Source organism: Ptiloglossa arizonensis, chromosome 12 (assembly GCF_051014685.1).
Source record: "Ptiloglossa arizonensis isolate GNS036 chromosome 12, iyPtiAriz1_principal, whole genome shotgun sequence".
Classification (NCBI taxonomy): domain Eukaryota; kingdom Metazoa; phylum Arthropoda; class Insecta; order Hymenoptera; family Colletidae; genus Ptiloglossa; species Ptiloglossa arizonensis.
In genome coordinates, this window is record NC_135059.1 from 2,566,419 (window position 1) to 2,581,284 (window position 14,866).

The 14,866-nt window shown below is 38.3% G+C and overlaps 1 protein-coding gene and 1 long non-coding RNA gene across 4 annotated transcripts in view; one reads left to right on the plus strand and one right to left on the minus strand.

The window, feature by feature from the left end:
- The first annotated feature begins 1,380 nt into the window (after positions 1-1,380).
- The window catches only part of Mdy (diacylglycerol O-acyltransferase), a 243,134-nt gene continuing 229,648 nt past the window's right edge, over positions 1,381-14,866 (plus strand). For all 3 annotated transcript variants that reach the window (XR_012993772.1, XM_076324416.1, XM_076324417.1), the window contains exon 1: positions 1,381-1,516. Coding sequence is in view for 2 of the 3 variants with exons in the window: in XM_076324416.1 (XP_076180531.1) it covers positions 1,398-1,516 (119 nt within the window). In the remaining variant the exon portion in view is untranslated. The remainder of the gene's footprint in view (positions 1,517-14,866) is intronic.
- Positions 6,160-7,579, minus strand: LOC143153284 (uncharacterized). Its single transcript, XR_012993751.1, has 2 exons — positions 6,780-7,579; positions 6,160-6,694 (listed from the first exon to the last, which is right to left on the minus strand). It is a non-coding gene; the product is annotated as an uncharacterized LOC143153284 (long non-coding RNA).

Below are 14,866 nucleotides of genomic sequence, written 5' to 3' on the forward strand. Positions count from 1 at the left end.
GACAAAAGTACCATTAAATTGTAACTACCGCTGTAAAATACGAAGTTTCAGCTCCGTAAAGTTGGATTACGATACGCGGTGATTACCCATTTTAATTGCAGACTGCATTCGCTGTTATCCGAATGCTCTTAAAAATGAACGCGACGTAGCGCGCCTTGACCCGCGATTCCGTGTCGACATTTTCAGTTGAGAAAATTATTCATAATGCGTAATTACGCGTATGTTTGCTCCTAAACGTCTATGCAGCTCCGTTTTGCGACGAATCCCGAAAGAGCACTTGTAAAACTGTTCGAACACGCTTGGATTCATAGAAATAACCTTCGCGCAATTAAATTATACATCGGTTGCAGCACGATCGTACAGAGTGTTCAGTGAATCGTAATCGGAGCAAGAAACATATCATTGCGCATAAAATTATCGCGAGTTTTATAAATCTATATTATAGATGTACTCTCGATGTTTATTTGGTTTTTTACTAACACGCGCGTTGTGTTATTACAACAGAGAATGTAATTTTTCGTAACGAATACCTACAACTGATATATTGTACAACGAAATTAAAAGGCGCGTAAAAAAGTATCTTAAACATACTCGTAATCAACTAAGAATACAATAGTTGCGTGTTCGAATCAGTTTCCTCGAAAACCGTATTTAATCAGTGGACACCTCTTTATTGGACACCCTGTAACGAGATTGGCGAAACAACTCAGTAACTGATTATACAATTGGTCATTAAACCGAGTAATTGAACGAAAAGACATTGAATCGCCTATAGTTTTTGCTCGACCATAACACTCTTACTCGAAGTCAGCTGTCACCGCACGATATCGCCGATTTTACGCAATCTGCCGAAAGTATAGATAAACACGTTCGCGCCCTCTGTGTCAAAAAATTCTCCGCGTCACTCGACGACCGATCACGTCCATGGCGTTCTCGTACAAAAACGTGCCACGATTGGTAACGATGTTGCTATCTAGAAGAAACACGGAGATAAACACAAAGCCGGTCGAGGAGAACGGTCACCGATGGCAGTCGGTAGTATCATTGCGGCTGTCTGGTGGTAAACACGGTCGCGTGCAAGCAAAGCTAACACTGGGTGATAAGACCGCGCCACTCAAGACGCTCCGTATTCACGCGCGGTCGAAACGGATAAATTCCCATCGTTCAACGCGGCGACAGTGAAAGGGAAAACCTCGTTTCGATCGGTCTTTGTCTCGTTGGCATCGGTCAGTTTCTTTTTTCGTCGTGCGAGCGCAAACGGTGTACCGGCTCGGTGAATAACCCGTCCACGTTCCCCTTGCGTGAGTGCGTTTGTGTGCGCGTGTGTCCATCCGTGTTTGCTTGTGCGTCCTGTGGTGTACAGTGCGCGTAGTACTCGTCCCTCCTCGCGGAACAACATGACGGTGGATCAAGAAAACGAGACGAGGGTAAGATTAAGGCGGACAAAGAGCGTCACCAGGGCTGAGGAGATCCAGAAAGCCGAGATGCTGGTGCGCAGATCGCAGCCCGACAAACCGTGAGTGCTCTTAACCCGTACACGATTGGTCATGGACACGTTTCACATCGCTGCACGGTCAATATTGGTTTGTTTCTGAACTGTTCGAACGCGTTTCGATCGTCCCTCGACGAACGTTTGAATCCACGGCGACGGAAATTCGCCGGTAATACGAAATCTACGCCTACGTGAACGCGACGACACGAAATTTTCAGGGCCTTCCAAGTATACTGACGTAACAACCGACTCGAGGAGGGAAAACACGCATGCGCGACAGGCTTTAGATCGAGCGCAACTGTGAACACGCGATCCCCTCCTATCCGCGATGCATTCCTCTTCTCGTTTTAGCTTACGCTCATTCACGCCGTTTTATCGCGTATAATGATCGATACGGAGATCCGCCGGTAGTATCGCTCGTGCTTGGTTTTCCATAGCTGGTTTTACAAGTCCTCGTTGGGCGGCCTTCGACTTTATGCCGAGTTAACGAACCGAACGGTGTGGACGATCTGTTCCTATTGGAAAAGGACACGCCGGAAAGATGTGACCGACTGCCTTAATTGGATAGCGTCGACGATGAGCTTCAGTAGAGTCGACCTAGTTTTTTCGGGTCGGTGATGCTGACTCGAGCTCCGTTTCTCGAGATGGGAAATAAACACAACGCGGTAGGCACCGGTGGTCGTGTTCGTGTACCGAAACATTTGTAAAACAGAAGGTAAATGATAGATCCGGCTCGGCCGGATGAAAGATCAAAAGAATCGAACTCGATTTAATTCAATTTGTTTTTTTTCGGCTCCATTTTGAGAAATCCTGCACACCAAGACCCGTGGTCAAACCAACGTTTTTCGGCATGCGATGTATACTATCTCCAATATTATCCGATCGATTGACTCGAACTTTGAATATGTTATAGAAAAAGTATTTATATAAAAAGTGAACCACCATCGGCCTGAAATGTCGAATATTCCCATTTTTCTTTTAATTGATTCGAGAAAAGGAAAAATGACCGAAAAATTGAATGTTTCCGATCAAAACAATTTCCATTTTCTAATTTTTCAAATTTTCATCCAATGATAAATTAATCTCGTGGCTTTTTGTTCGTCAAATGAACAGTTTATCTGAAATCGTGCACACCGTTGAGATAGCACTCATTTGAAAATATGTCGATGACCTTAAAATATTGTCAAAATTGACGTTGAAAAAATCTCTTCAAAATAAATATTTTTGATTTTTCTTCTAGAACTCTAGATGCTTGCAATGATAAACTTTTTATAGATATGTATGTATAGATAGAAACACCTAATATGTTCGTGTATACATATTTAGGAATGTATATATGTAACTCCACTTCTTTAAAAACTCTAACAGAAGCAACGTGTACACCGTCTCCGTGAAATCCTCTTAATATTCTTTGGAGCTGCCGCAACGAAATATGGGGAAAGTCGCGAAGTACAAAAGATTAAGTTTCGAAATTGAACAGGAAAATAATATCCTGTTCAGTGTACGGAGGTCCTTGCTCCCAAAGGTAAAAGCATGTCTGCATTGAGTCTAAGCTGCGTCATGTCACCTGTTACGCTCGTTGTATAAATAATATCGAGGTATTACCATGCATCTCGTTATAATAAAGCTATCCAATCGTTACGGGTGGTCGTACTTGGTCACCGTGCGACAACTAGGGAGTAGAGGTGATATATGTATCGGGTATCAGGTAACGTGTCGCGTGAAAAGATAAAGGTATTAAAAAATGAAAACTTTTCGCTGAAAAGAAATCCAATCTTCTATTGCTATTTTGAAAATTGGAAAAAAAATATCATTTTAATTGTGCACGATTTTAATTTGAATAGAAATCACGATTAGAAAGGTATCTCTTCAGAAAAGTTTTATGAACGTAGGTATCAAAATGAGAAATAACAAACAAGGAAATTTTATCCTTTGTATTAGTGCAAAAAACTTCTAATTTTATTTATTATATTTTTGAGATTTAAACTGTGTCATACGAGAACGCTCGTATTTTCTATAAAATCAAACTTCTCCAATGATGATTGTCAGAGATATCGTTCAAAGTATGTACTTTTAATATAGGTGTGCAAAATTATTATCAGACGTCTCGTAAATAAAATTTCCAAATATCAGGAATTTCCTTAATGTCATATCTTTCAATATGGTATTAAGAATTTATGTTCTAGAACGCGCGATATATGTATCAACTGAGAATCAGATTTCTGAAAATAACTAATATTTACACCAACGTCGACTATTCTATAGTCGACGCTCGAGGCGAATGAATGGTGTAAAGTTCATTCACGGGAATGGACATGAGAACAGACAACTGAATCCAGCCCGAGTACGCGTCACGGAAACGAAAACTTTCTTAACGAGCTGTTCGCCATTTCTAACGGAACTACTGGAGATCGGTGTAGAACACTACGTCAAGAAAACGCGGGTAGATATACGATAGGTATAATTCGTGTGCAACGATGCCATAATTATTGAATTTTACATCCTTACTATATACAGGGTGAAACTGAAACAGGTGGCCGAATTTTATGACCGTATTTTACTTATTCGAAGAATGAAAACAGTTCGTATTAATATCGTGATAGTACGGTCCGGTAGTTACTCCATTTCGAGATATAAACACTGTTGACGATCAACCAAATGTCTTTGTTGACATTCAACAATTCTTAGAGTACACTTCTGTTTGAAATTTGGAGCAGTGTTTTTCAACTTTTTATCTACCAGAAACTTGGGGGTTTATGAATGTGTCAATATGGCCTGCAAGCTCTTAGAAAAATTAATAAAAATGAAAACGTTACAATGATTTCTAGCGAAAAGAATATGGATTTAAGTGTGCAATAAATAGGATTTGATTAAATTGTGAATTTTATTAAAGAAGATAGAGAATAATATATTTAACTTGTTGAAACCATTTTTAAAAATTGTTACAAATATTGTACGTACATATATATAAAAAATTCAAAAAGTATAAGAAATAATCATAATTATTTAGGAATCGATATTACTCAAAACTTAACCAGGTCTTGAAATAAGAATACAAAATATCGGTATGTAAATATCTACGATAATTATTTGATATTTTTTCTTCTTGTAATTAGTCGAAACATGAATAATCATCTGTATAAAATCTTGGTGGTTTGGGTTCAGTAGTTCTCTTTTCTTTAATTTACAAAAATCGTCTGGAAAATTACCGTATGAACGAGAATATGTTCATAACTGTACTGTACAAGAGTGTTCTAGTTTCTCTAATTGTAATGTGACAGTGGATCGAACTAAATGTACTTTTGGCATCGTCTTTGAGGAAAAGTTTCTCGATAGAAACTATAACCTTTTCTGAACTTTCGATTAGCTTACCCATACGTGGATGTCCGTTCGCTGGATTAAAACAGTTAGATTAAACTACCATTTGAATAAATGCTTTGTAATTATTAAACTCTTACATATGGAATGATCATTTTCGTACTTACTGCAATGTACGCTGATTCTAATGTCCCTCGTCCGATCTTAAGAGCTATTATTGCACACTTTTATCGGAGAAAAAATGAACTTCAAAATCAAAATTTTACAGACAACGATTTTCATTTATAAAACGAAGAATATGTTTCTAAAGTTTAGTCACCTATTTCAGTTACATTTTGTACAATATAAGAATATGTTCCTAAAGTTTAGTCACCTATTTCAGTTACATTTTGTACAATACAAGAATATGTTCCTAAAGTTTAGTCACCTATTTCAGTTACATTTTGTACAGTATTTGTTTCGTTCTTTTACGTTAAGATTGTGGAGCTTCACGGTAACCGATAGTAGTACTGTGGCTTCGTGTTCAAAAACGATAGAAATGTCTGCTTTAGTTATATATGAAATTTATTAAAGTGAATCACAAGGTGGCCGTTTCGGCTACAAGATCAATGAAATCTCATCAGACATTGAGAAGGTATAATGAATCTTCAGGTTACTCTAAGGGGAATAACTAAGCTGTTGGGACGAAAATTAAGGTCACCTTTGTAATTTATCTTTTAAGCTTGGTGATTATTTTTTTACTTTAATTTGTTAGTATACTACAAACTCATTCTTTAAAAAGAAAAGTAAGTAAAAAATATTAATTTTACTTAATGTTACTTGTTGAAGTTGATGAATCGAAAACAACATTGTTTTGTGTTTGGCAAGTTTTTGGTCGTTTAAAACATCCGAGAAGAAAATTATTGTGACTTGATATTCTTTATTAGTATTGTCTATGATCGATCACAGCTTTTTATAAAATAACAAATGAATAATTCTTTATAAAGCGAGAAATAATTCTTATAAAGAAAGAAATAATTCTTTATGAAGAAATGACGGCTATTTAAAGTTAAAAATGTTGCTTCTGACATAAAATATCCCGATTATCGAAACATAAAGTGAGAACAAATGAGAAAACTAGGAAAAAGTCATAATAGAACGATAAATAATACTTTCGGTTAGATAGAATCGAATAAACTCTTATTAACCATAACATTGAACATAAGGTTTATTATTAATTCTAATATTATCTACTTATACAATAATATATCAATATTAATTATTAAATCCACTTACACAGATATCAATTATTAAATCTAATATAATCTAACTATAACATAACTTATTCTAAGGAAGTAATTAAAGAGCAAAATAAAGAAACACTATTTTGTATCGTTATTTATATTTGTGCTAGCATTTGTAAATATTAATGACGGTACAATATTATCTGTTTTTTGTCCATCTTGCTATTTTTTAACGACGTATTTAGAACCGCGCAAGCCGTGTCGTACTCACTCGCGTACCTCATGAATTTTCAAAATCGATTTTCACGAAAATGAAGTTTCGCGGGAAAACATTTTATTCGACATTTTCGGTTCATCTTTGCACACAGAATCGCCATCTTTTCGATTTCACCGAACATTTCGTTTCACGCTTGTGAAAAATGAACCAAAAGTGCCATCGACTCATCGCTCCATTAGTCGACGTAATGTTTGTCGTTTAAGTTTCGGTGAACTTAAATATCTACGGGTGAAAGCGATTGACATAACATTTGTATTAATAGCGAGATATACTGCTGGTAAATATAACATCGGATCGGGTCACGTCCGTGTTCTCGTTAAGTCCTCGTGATTAAAAATAACACTTGCGTATCACGCTTTCGTTCGTGATACATTCTGTATTAACCTTCGGGGATATACAATTAAGAATCGGTCTGTATATCGCAGATTACAAAGGATCGGGGAATACGCTGATATAAACTGTAACTTACCGGTCGTTAATAATCCTGAAATAGTGCTTGGGTTTCTTTGCCCAGAAGATTGTATGTGCACAGAGTTCTATCATGTTCCGGCGATAACGTTGTTGGTTTATGCGCTGAGTCGTCTTAAGATATATTTGCATGTTATTAGATTAGAATTCGCTGATATATAAATAGCAATATATCAAGTTTAATCGTGACTCGGTTACGTTGCACGAGCAGAAAATCGTCTGCGTCTGAGCTTGATGATATTCGGTTGCGAAATGAAATATTAGCGTGCTCGAATAAACTTTATTACCGTGGCTACGAAATCTAATCAATGGTTACAAACACGAGTTCCGTGTTTCGAGAATTAATCAAAGAATTCATTCGTGCGAATAGTTGAAGCGATACGGGAACAATGAATAATGTTTACCAATGGAAAGTATAATATGTTCGATATTACGTGCCGGTGACATTTTCGTCGATATTTCACCGAATACTAGATACTTGAAATCTATTTATTATACTTACATGCGTATTATAAGCGCGTGACAAAGGTTTGGGTATTGACGCACAAGAATAAAGCAAACTATGTACAATACAACGTCTACGAAAATGGATTTCTATTAATTAACCGATTGAATATTCAAAAACCACACACGTTTCGGTACACCCTTCGAGTAATGCGAATCGAAACGTATTATTGAGTGTTCTCTTTGCAACAATTACGGACTGTATAATTCCCTTGGACACGGTAGCGTGAAACGAGTAACTCGTTCACCGTAATTAATAAGTCTCTTCTACGTACACTTGTTCAAAGTGTTTACGCAACGATGTCATTTCTTTTTCTTCTCTTTTTTTACCTCTCGCATTCTTTATCGTTATCGAAACTGCTCGTCACCGAATCTTCGAATTCTGGCCGCTTACGAAACGCGTTCGAAGTTCAAGATTTACCGTATCAGTTCCGCAATAACACGAGTCTGGAAGTAATTAAAACGTGGCGCGTATTAACGAGTGTCGTGGCATTTAATTGGGTCAACGAACGACACTGCCACGTCATCCCGCGCGGAAACGATCATTTTTTACATTCGATGTCACGAATTTCGAGAATATTGATACACGAGCGTATCGAAACTGAACGATATTGTGCGCTTTCTACGCGATCGCGCTGAAAATACAGCAGAACCGCGATTATACGAATCAATCGACAAAGGAGAGGATAAATGAATTTTTGGATAATGTAAATCGACACGTATGAAAACGACACGATTTATTTCTTAAAACTAACTTTCACAACGGATCAAATTGGAACAGGAACATTCATAATTCTCTCGTTTACAATTTTGTCCTTCTAGATGGTTTAAATTGGCCATTGTGCATTAATTGTGTAATAGATGGGGGAGCCTTGGAAACAATTGAAAGTTATAATGGATCAGGTGTTTCAGTTGACTCAGTACTACGTTCTTTTTAATTCAAATAACAAGGTACAACGTAATCTTCGACACTTCCTCGCGGTATCAATATTTAAACTACCCTAGAAATAACCTTATTTCGTGGAAAAAACTTCGAAGAATTCAATCATATATTTCTAGATTTTTGAAACCATACAATTCGAAACTCGTAAACGAAGAATTTTTATACATGTTGTGCAAACATTACGTTTCGACGTGCAGGGAAATTTATTCCGAAATATCGATATTTTTCGATAAGAAGAAAAACAAAAAGAAATCAACACGATCGATAGAATTTTGCAGATGGAAATTCATTTATACGGTTCGTTTTTGTAAAAATAGGCGAAAGTCGCTTCCGTGTTCCATGTTTTCGAAAGCAACGAAATGAAAATTTTAATTCGGTATAGTTTCACGTTGACGATATCGTGTTTCAGTATTTTTCAACATCCCCGATATCGAGTGTAAGATGTGGTTTTATTAACTCGCGTCGTTCCCTTTTTTTTCTTTCTTTTTTTCCACACAGCATTTGTTAAAACCGTTGACGAGTTCCGAGTCGTAAGGCGGCCGTCGTGTTTGCCCGCGCGCGTCGTTAATTAAAATGTTAATGCGAGTGACGAAGCAGGAACGAGGTTGGTGGCAGGTTAGCACGATAACTGAACGTATCGCGCAAATACTTCCAGCGATTCGTGCACGTTCTGCGGCTGGATGAAGTATTATAAATTTATGATTGGTTCGCAGTGTATCCAATTCGCAACCGGAGGGCCCGTGCACGATGCACAATCGGAATCGCTAATCAAAGAATCCGATCTTTGCGGAATTTCCGGAGGAAGAGCTAATTCGTGTTAATATTTCTCCGTAAACAAACGGAGTGGTTGCGAAAAGCACGAACGAACGAATTCCATTTGTCCAGATTTATGAAGCGCCGTGGATTGGAAAAAAAATTTAATCAAGTCCACGGTCTAATCGAGTCCACGATGAAATATTAATAAACGGAAAAACGAGAGTCGATCTTGCAAAACGTTGTCGGAGTGTTTCGAAAGTAGGCAATAAAAGTAAAGACAAATAAATATTGCAAGAGGAGAAACGAACGAAGTTTCTTGTTTCGCGTTTCGGTAAAGATGATGGCGTTTTTCGAAGTGTATTGTTTTTTTTTTAATTATTACGGTGAACAAGGAAGATGTTACAACGTAGTCGCGAGTGGAAACAATAATTACTATTCGTAAAACTGTTGAAACGTGGCTTCTAGTATAAAACAGTAATTTTTACATTAAATTTACGTAAAGCGTTTCTTTTGTTTTTTTTTGTAACTTATTTCTCTAGTAATGTTTCTTACCATTTAAGTATGGTAAAGTAGTTTAATACTTGTCAGAAAAAAACGAATAATACAGCGATTACATAGTCATTCCGAGAATTATTATTTCTTATATTTAAATTTCTCTCGACGTATTATTTACTTATTTTTGTCTCTCTGTAGCAAATGGATATTTTGTTTCAGAGATTAAAACTCGATTACAGAATTATCAAAGTAATAAAGTACAAGACCTATGGTAGAACAGTCGTTAATTTTAAAAAACATTAGAAAACGTAACAACGAAGAAAAGGAAAAATTGACGTAACGGTGCAGCGCAAGTAAGAAACGCAAGTGGATAAAGTTATCGGTAAGTATCGATACGAGTACGAAGTGTGCGATAGAAAGCTCTCGAGCAATGTCATTTTCTTTTCTGAAAAGAAAGGAAGAGTACGCTCGACGAGGGCAAGATGGGAACTCGTCTTTTTATCGTAAAATGAAAGATGTTGGTACAGTATATTACGGTTAATACAGCAACGGTTCAAAGCACACTTTTTACGGATGTTTCGGTGGATCGATTAAAAATTCTCGAGAAACAATGACCGCGAGAGATCGTGGCGACCTTATTGCGTAATATCGGCCCGATAGAAGATACACGGAAGCGTTTACAGCTGAATAAAAAATAAAACATAAACACAATCCACTCGAGGCGGTCAGTTCGTACAAATAAACGTTAATTAGCACCGAGACGAAAACTGTGCGACCGGTAGGGGTTGATGATGCTAGAGGCGCTTCACCTTCCCAAACGTATCCTTCCGACGAGCTCTGTTTTATTAGCGAGAGGTCGGCTAGGGAAAAACAGCGAAATCTTCATCCCCCCTTTTGACATGCTATAATGACCTGCAAACAAGAGTTTTTTTTCCCCCTTCTTCTTTTTTCTTTTTTTTTTGCTCTTCAGTAAGGAACACTTTTCTACCTTCGGTTGTTTCTTCTCCCCATCTTCGCGCCCCCTCACTTTCTTGCTCCCGGATCCGTCCATTATGCCGGAGAATCAGAGATGGCACCACTTCTCCGTCCCTTGAACAAACGAACCCTACTGTATTTACTCGTTCCGTGTTTGCCGGATACTTCTTGTTTTCGCCAACTTTGCAATTAGGCTGGGCGCGCTGGGTTCGTTGGACGCGTTGAATATCGGATGATCCACCCCTTTGGGTACGGGGAATTCGCGCGTAAAGCTATGTCTGGCTCGTACGGATCTTTCAGTTCCGGATTGATTTTAAAGTTCTCGTTTGTACGATCCTTCGATTCGAAACCCTTCCTGTGTGTTTGTTCCCGAATTCAATCTAATCCTCAACGACTTCTATTTGGAGGGGAACCGGCTGGATTTACATCTACCCGTGGGAGGGTGTTTACACAACAGAAAGTCTCGAGGAGAAATTTCACCGGTTATAACGTTATTAAATGTAAACGGACGATGGTTACGCGATCGAGAATTTCATTAAACGTTAACTAATTTTCTACACCGTACCTCGATGTATCAGGGATGGAGAAGCATTTGGCGTTAGACGACCGAGTGTCACTTCACGGACTTCTCGCGAAGCCACACACACTTCGCGCGAAACTTTTTCCAACGGATATTGTAAAGAAACGTTTAATTAAATATAAATTAATGTCCCTCCGGAAGCCCGTAAACGAGCCAACGATTTTTTACACCAGGTTTCTTTCCCCGCGTTTCATCGACCGGCGAGAAAAAGGGGCGACCCAACGATCGTACAATGATAGATCGATAACTTTTCGACACTGTGCTTTCAAAGTAACGATTTTTCAATTTCCTTTGATCGAAATAAATGCCAATTTCCTTTGATCGAAATAAATGCCAATTTTGGTATTTTGGTAATAAATGCCAATAAGTGTAAATGGGGGTGAAACTGACAATAAAATGAAGACGGACGTGATTCGATGAAAATTATTACCGATCAAACGGTGTCGGTATATTTTATGTGTAGAAATAAGAAAAATGTGTCGTATAAAAAGTTGTAACAAAACTATGAAATTACATCGATAATGTTTGCGTAACGTTTTCCATTGGTACCGTTAAGTATCGATCAGTCGTACAGAAAAGCTAACTATCTTTAAACGATGTCTTGTATCGACAAGTATGGTAATCGTTTTGAAAAATCGGTGTTCGTCGACTCTGTTTACTTATCTTTTCTTCTCCATTTCTACTCACGAAACATCCTAGCACCGGTCGACCATCGAATTCTGGGACTGTACGTATGCCACGAATTGAGAGAATACGATCGCGAAATACAAAACGGTATTACGATATTACAAGCATGACAATAAAACGCGATAAACGTTCCTCGGGAAGCTGAATCATCGTTAACAACTCCTTGGCCAAGAAAGAATCTCATTAATGTTCATCGCGGAAACGATTTTCCCAGGGAAGACTAATTATTGGGTAATACGAAGTCGAACCGGGTGGACAATAACGATATCCCCGGCAATTTTCTTTTTTTTTTTTTCCCCCTCGAGCTCTTTCTCCCATATATCGATTCCGCCTCGAGTATTATTCTCTCTGCTTTAGCCGGCCATCGGTCCATGCTTACGATCTATCTCCAGCACACGGATCTATATTGTGCCAATATTCCTGCAGCAGTGGTAACGGACTGCTCTCTACCAACGGCGGTTGATATTCGAATGGCTAATAACTTCGGACGGTGTTTTATGCGAGGGAGTAGGATGTAGCGAACGGAAGGATCATCTCGCGGAGTTTCTCCCCTCGCCTGCTCCGCGGCAAATGCAAATAATCGTCAAGCCTCGTCCGCGCGACGATATTGAACGACCTACGAACGGGATGCGCGAGATTTCTCCTGCCAGGATTTTAATTTGCGGTCCACCGTGATCATTCACCGCCGTCATTAGCGCTGGTATCATCATCGGGCGTATTTGTATCTACGTTTACATCACCTTCTATCCGGGCCTCCTTCGAACCGTCTGGACAGTTCTCTGTAAAAAGCTCTTAACCCTTTAACGTACAATCTCGTGTCCCACATGGGTTCGGTCAACCGTCCAAAAGGCACAGGCCCGTGTTTCGCACGGTGAACGCACGATACGCTTCGTACGAGCTTCACACTGGCCCGTTAACCTAAATAATACCAGAGCCGATCGAAATGGAAGGTTCCCTCGTTGATCATTCGTCGACCGATCGGTCTTGCGACGCGCAATCGCGCGAATTGATTATTGCGAAGTATCGATGATGTTTTGCGGATTTACTTGAAATTTTTGGGAATGAAATTAATGAATAGGGTTTAAACTTGTACGTAAAGTTGTAAGGGAATTTGGGACAGGATGGGACGTTTGAGAGAAAATAATTACAGAGTACAGTGGTTCGATTATTCAATCTAGGTCATTATTCGAATAAGGGCAAAAAAATGGTTGAAAAATGGTGGGATTTATTTTCTTAGGGCAACTGGCAGGTATGTAGAAATACATACGTCAGAAGTTGAATTTTGCGTAGAAACGTGAACAGGAGAATGATGATTATACAATTTATTAACGTTTTACGATATTGTGTGTTTACTGTAATAACGACGTAATCTAAAAGGCTGTGACTGTATAAATCTTCTCAGAAGAAAATTAGCATTCGTTGTGAAGTTCACTGTATGCAATTTCATTTTTGTACAAGTTTTGGTATACAATTTTGGCTAAACGAAGAAGTTCAGTGTTTGATCACTAGGTACTGTCGAATGATACTTTTTAACAGTATATAAATTCTTCGAATTTTCTACATTATCGAATGCACGTATTACCAAGTAAAAAGTAATTTCGAAGACACTTGTTGGTATCTCGGTCTTTGATTTTCAAGCACACAATTCATAGATTTGTTTCATAGTATACTGGGTGATCCCTCAATTGTTTCAGGTCATAACTCCGTTATTAATGCATTTACGAAAGAATGTCAAAGGAAAAAGGTGAATGGTTCGAAGAACGCTACATCTGTAGGACCTTAGATTTTTTTCAAATTCCATAGCGCACGTGCAATTAAGAATTGCCTTCTTTTTTTATAGAATGATGAATTCTATATTAGAAGAAAATATTAGAAATATTATTTCTAAATAGAAATGCATATTTCTTGTTCCTCTATTCGTCCTACGCGAAAAATTATTAAGGTATTGTGGCAAGAAAATGACTTCGTTCTCGAGAATATTTTCAAAAAATATCTTTATCGAAGAAGATGCTCAAACGCTTCGTGACTATGTTGTAAACGTAAACACGGTTCTTCGATGAAGTTTTTTTTTGAAAATATCTCGAAAACTAATAACTAATAACTAGTAAAACAATTTTTTGCCACAATACCTTCATAATTTTTTACGTAAAGTGGTCAGGAGATTGGATCTGTGCAACAAAAGATATGAATTTCCATTTAAAGAAAGTATGCAATTCTTAATTACATATGCATTGTTAAATTTGAAAAAATCCAAGGTCTTATAAATGCAACGCTCTTCGAGCCATTTACATTTTTCCTAAATACATTAATAACGGAGTTACAATCTGAAACAATTACGTGGACTATACTCATGGGAGTTTTGTATCATTATGATACAATCATATCTGTATAAACAATTTTTCACACGAATTAACAATTTTGAAGTAACTCTCTTAATTTTGTTACTCCCAGCAATGCTTCTGTCGACACCTTTGTAACAACGACCCCTTTCGTAACGCTACTTATTTCGTGAAATCGTGACTGATAAATATAAAAAAAAAAAATCTAAAATCTAATTCCTAGATTCGTAAAATCTTAGTTTAACGCTCGGAGATCCACCGGGACAGATGTTCCATGACGCGCGTCAGCTTTCTCACTTCTCTTATTACCAACATGGTCGTTCCTTCCGCTCTGTTCCCGGTTCCATTGTGGATTTTTTGCGTTTCGTCGAGTTCCGCAAAAACTTTTTAATCTTCACTGCGCGGGACGGGTGGCGTACGGTGTGTGGCGTTTTCGGCTGACGCGCCTTCGAAACGAATGAGGATTAACGGTATTGTGCTGTCAATCCTTTCACCGTGTTCTGTCTCGCCCTTGTTTCCACCCTTTTCGTCCGTGGACCGTTCTCTGCGCGAAGATTGCGACGTCGTGGTCGAATCTCGCGCGCGAAATCGCCCGAAAGAACAATAGAAAACGATTACACGGACGGAAAGGAGCGATCGACCGTTTCGATTCGACACGAAGACGATTGCGGTTTTTGAGGGGAATGCGGTGTTGCTCGGGACGTCCATATCCTCGGTTGCGGTCGATTCGGCCCCGGGAACCGTTCATTCGTATAATGCACTCGTCAGAATCGATTATAGAAAGTGACTACCGGAATTAACTCTACGGG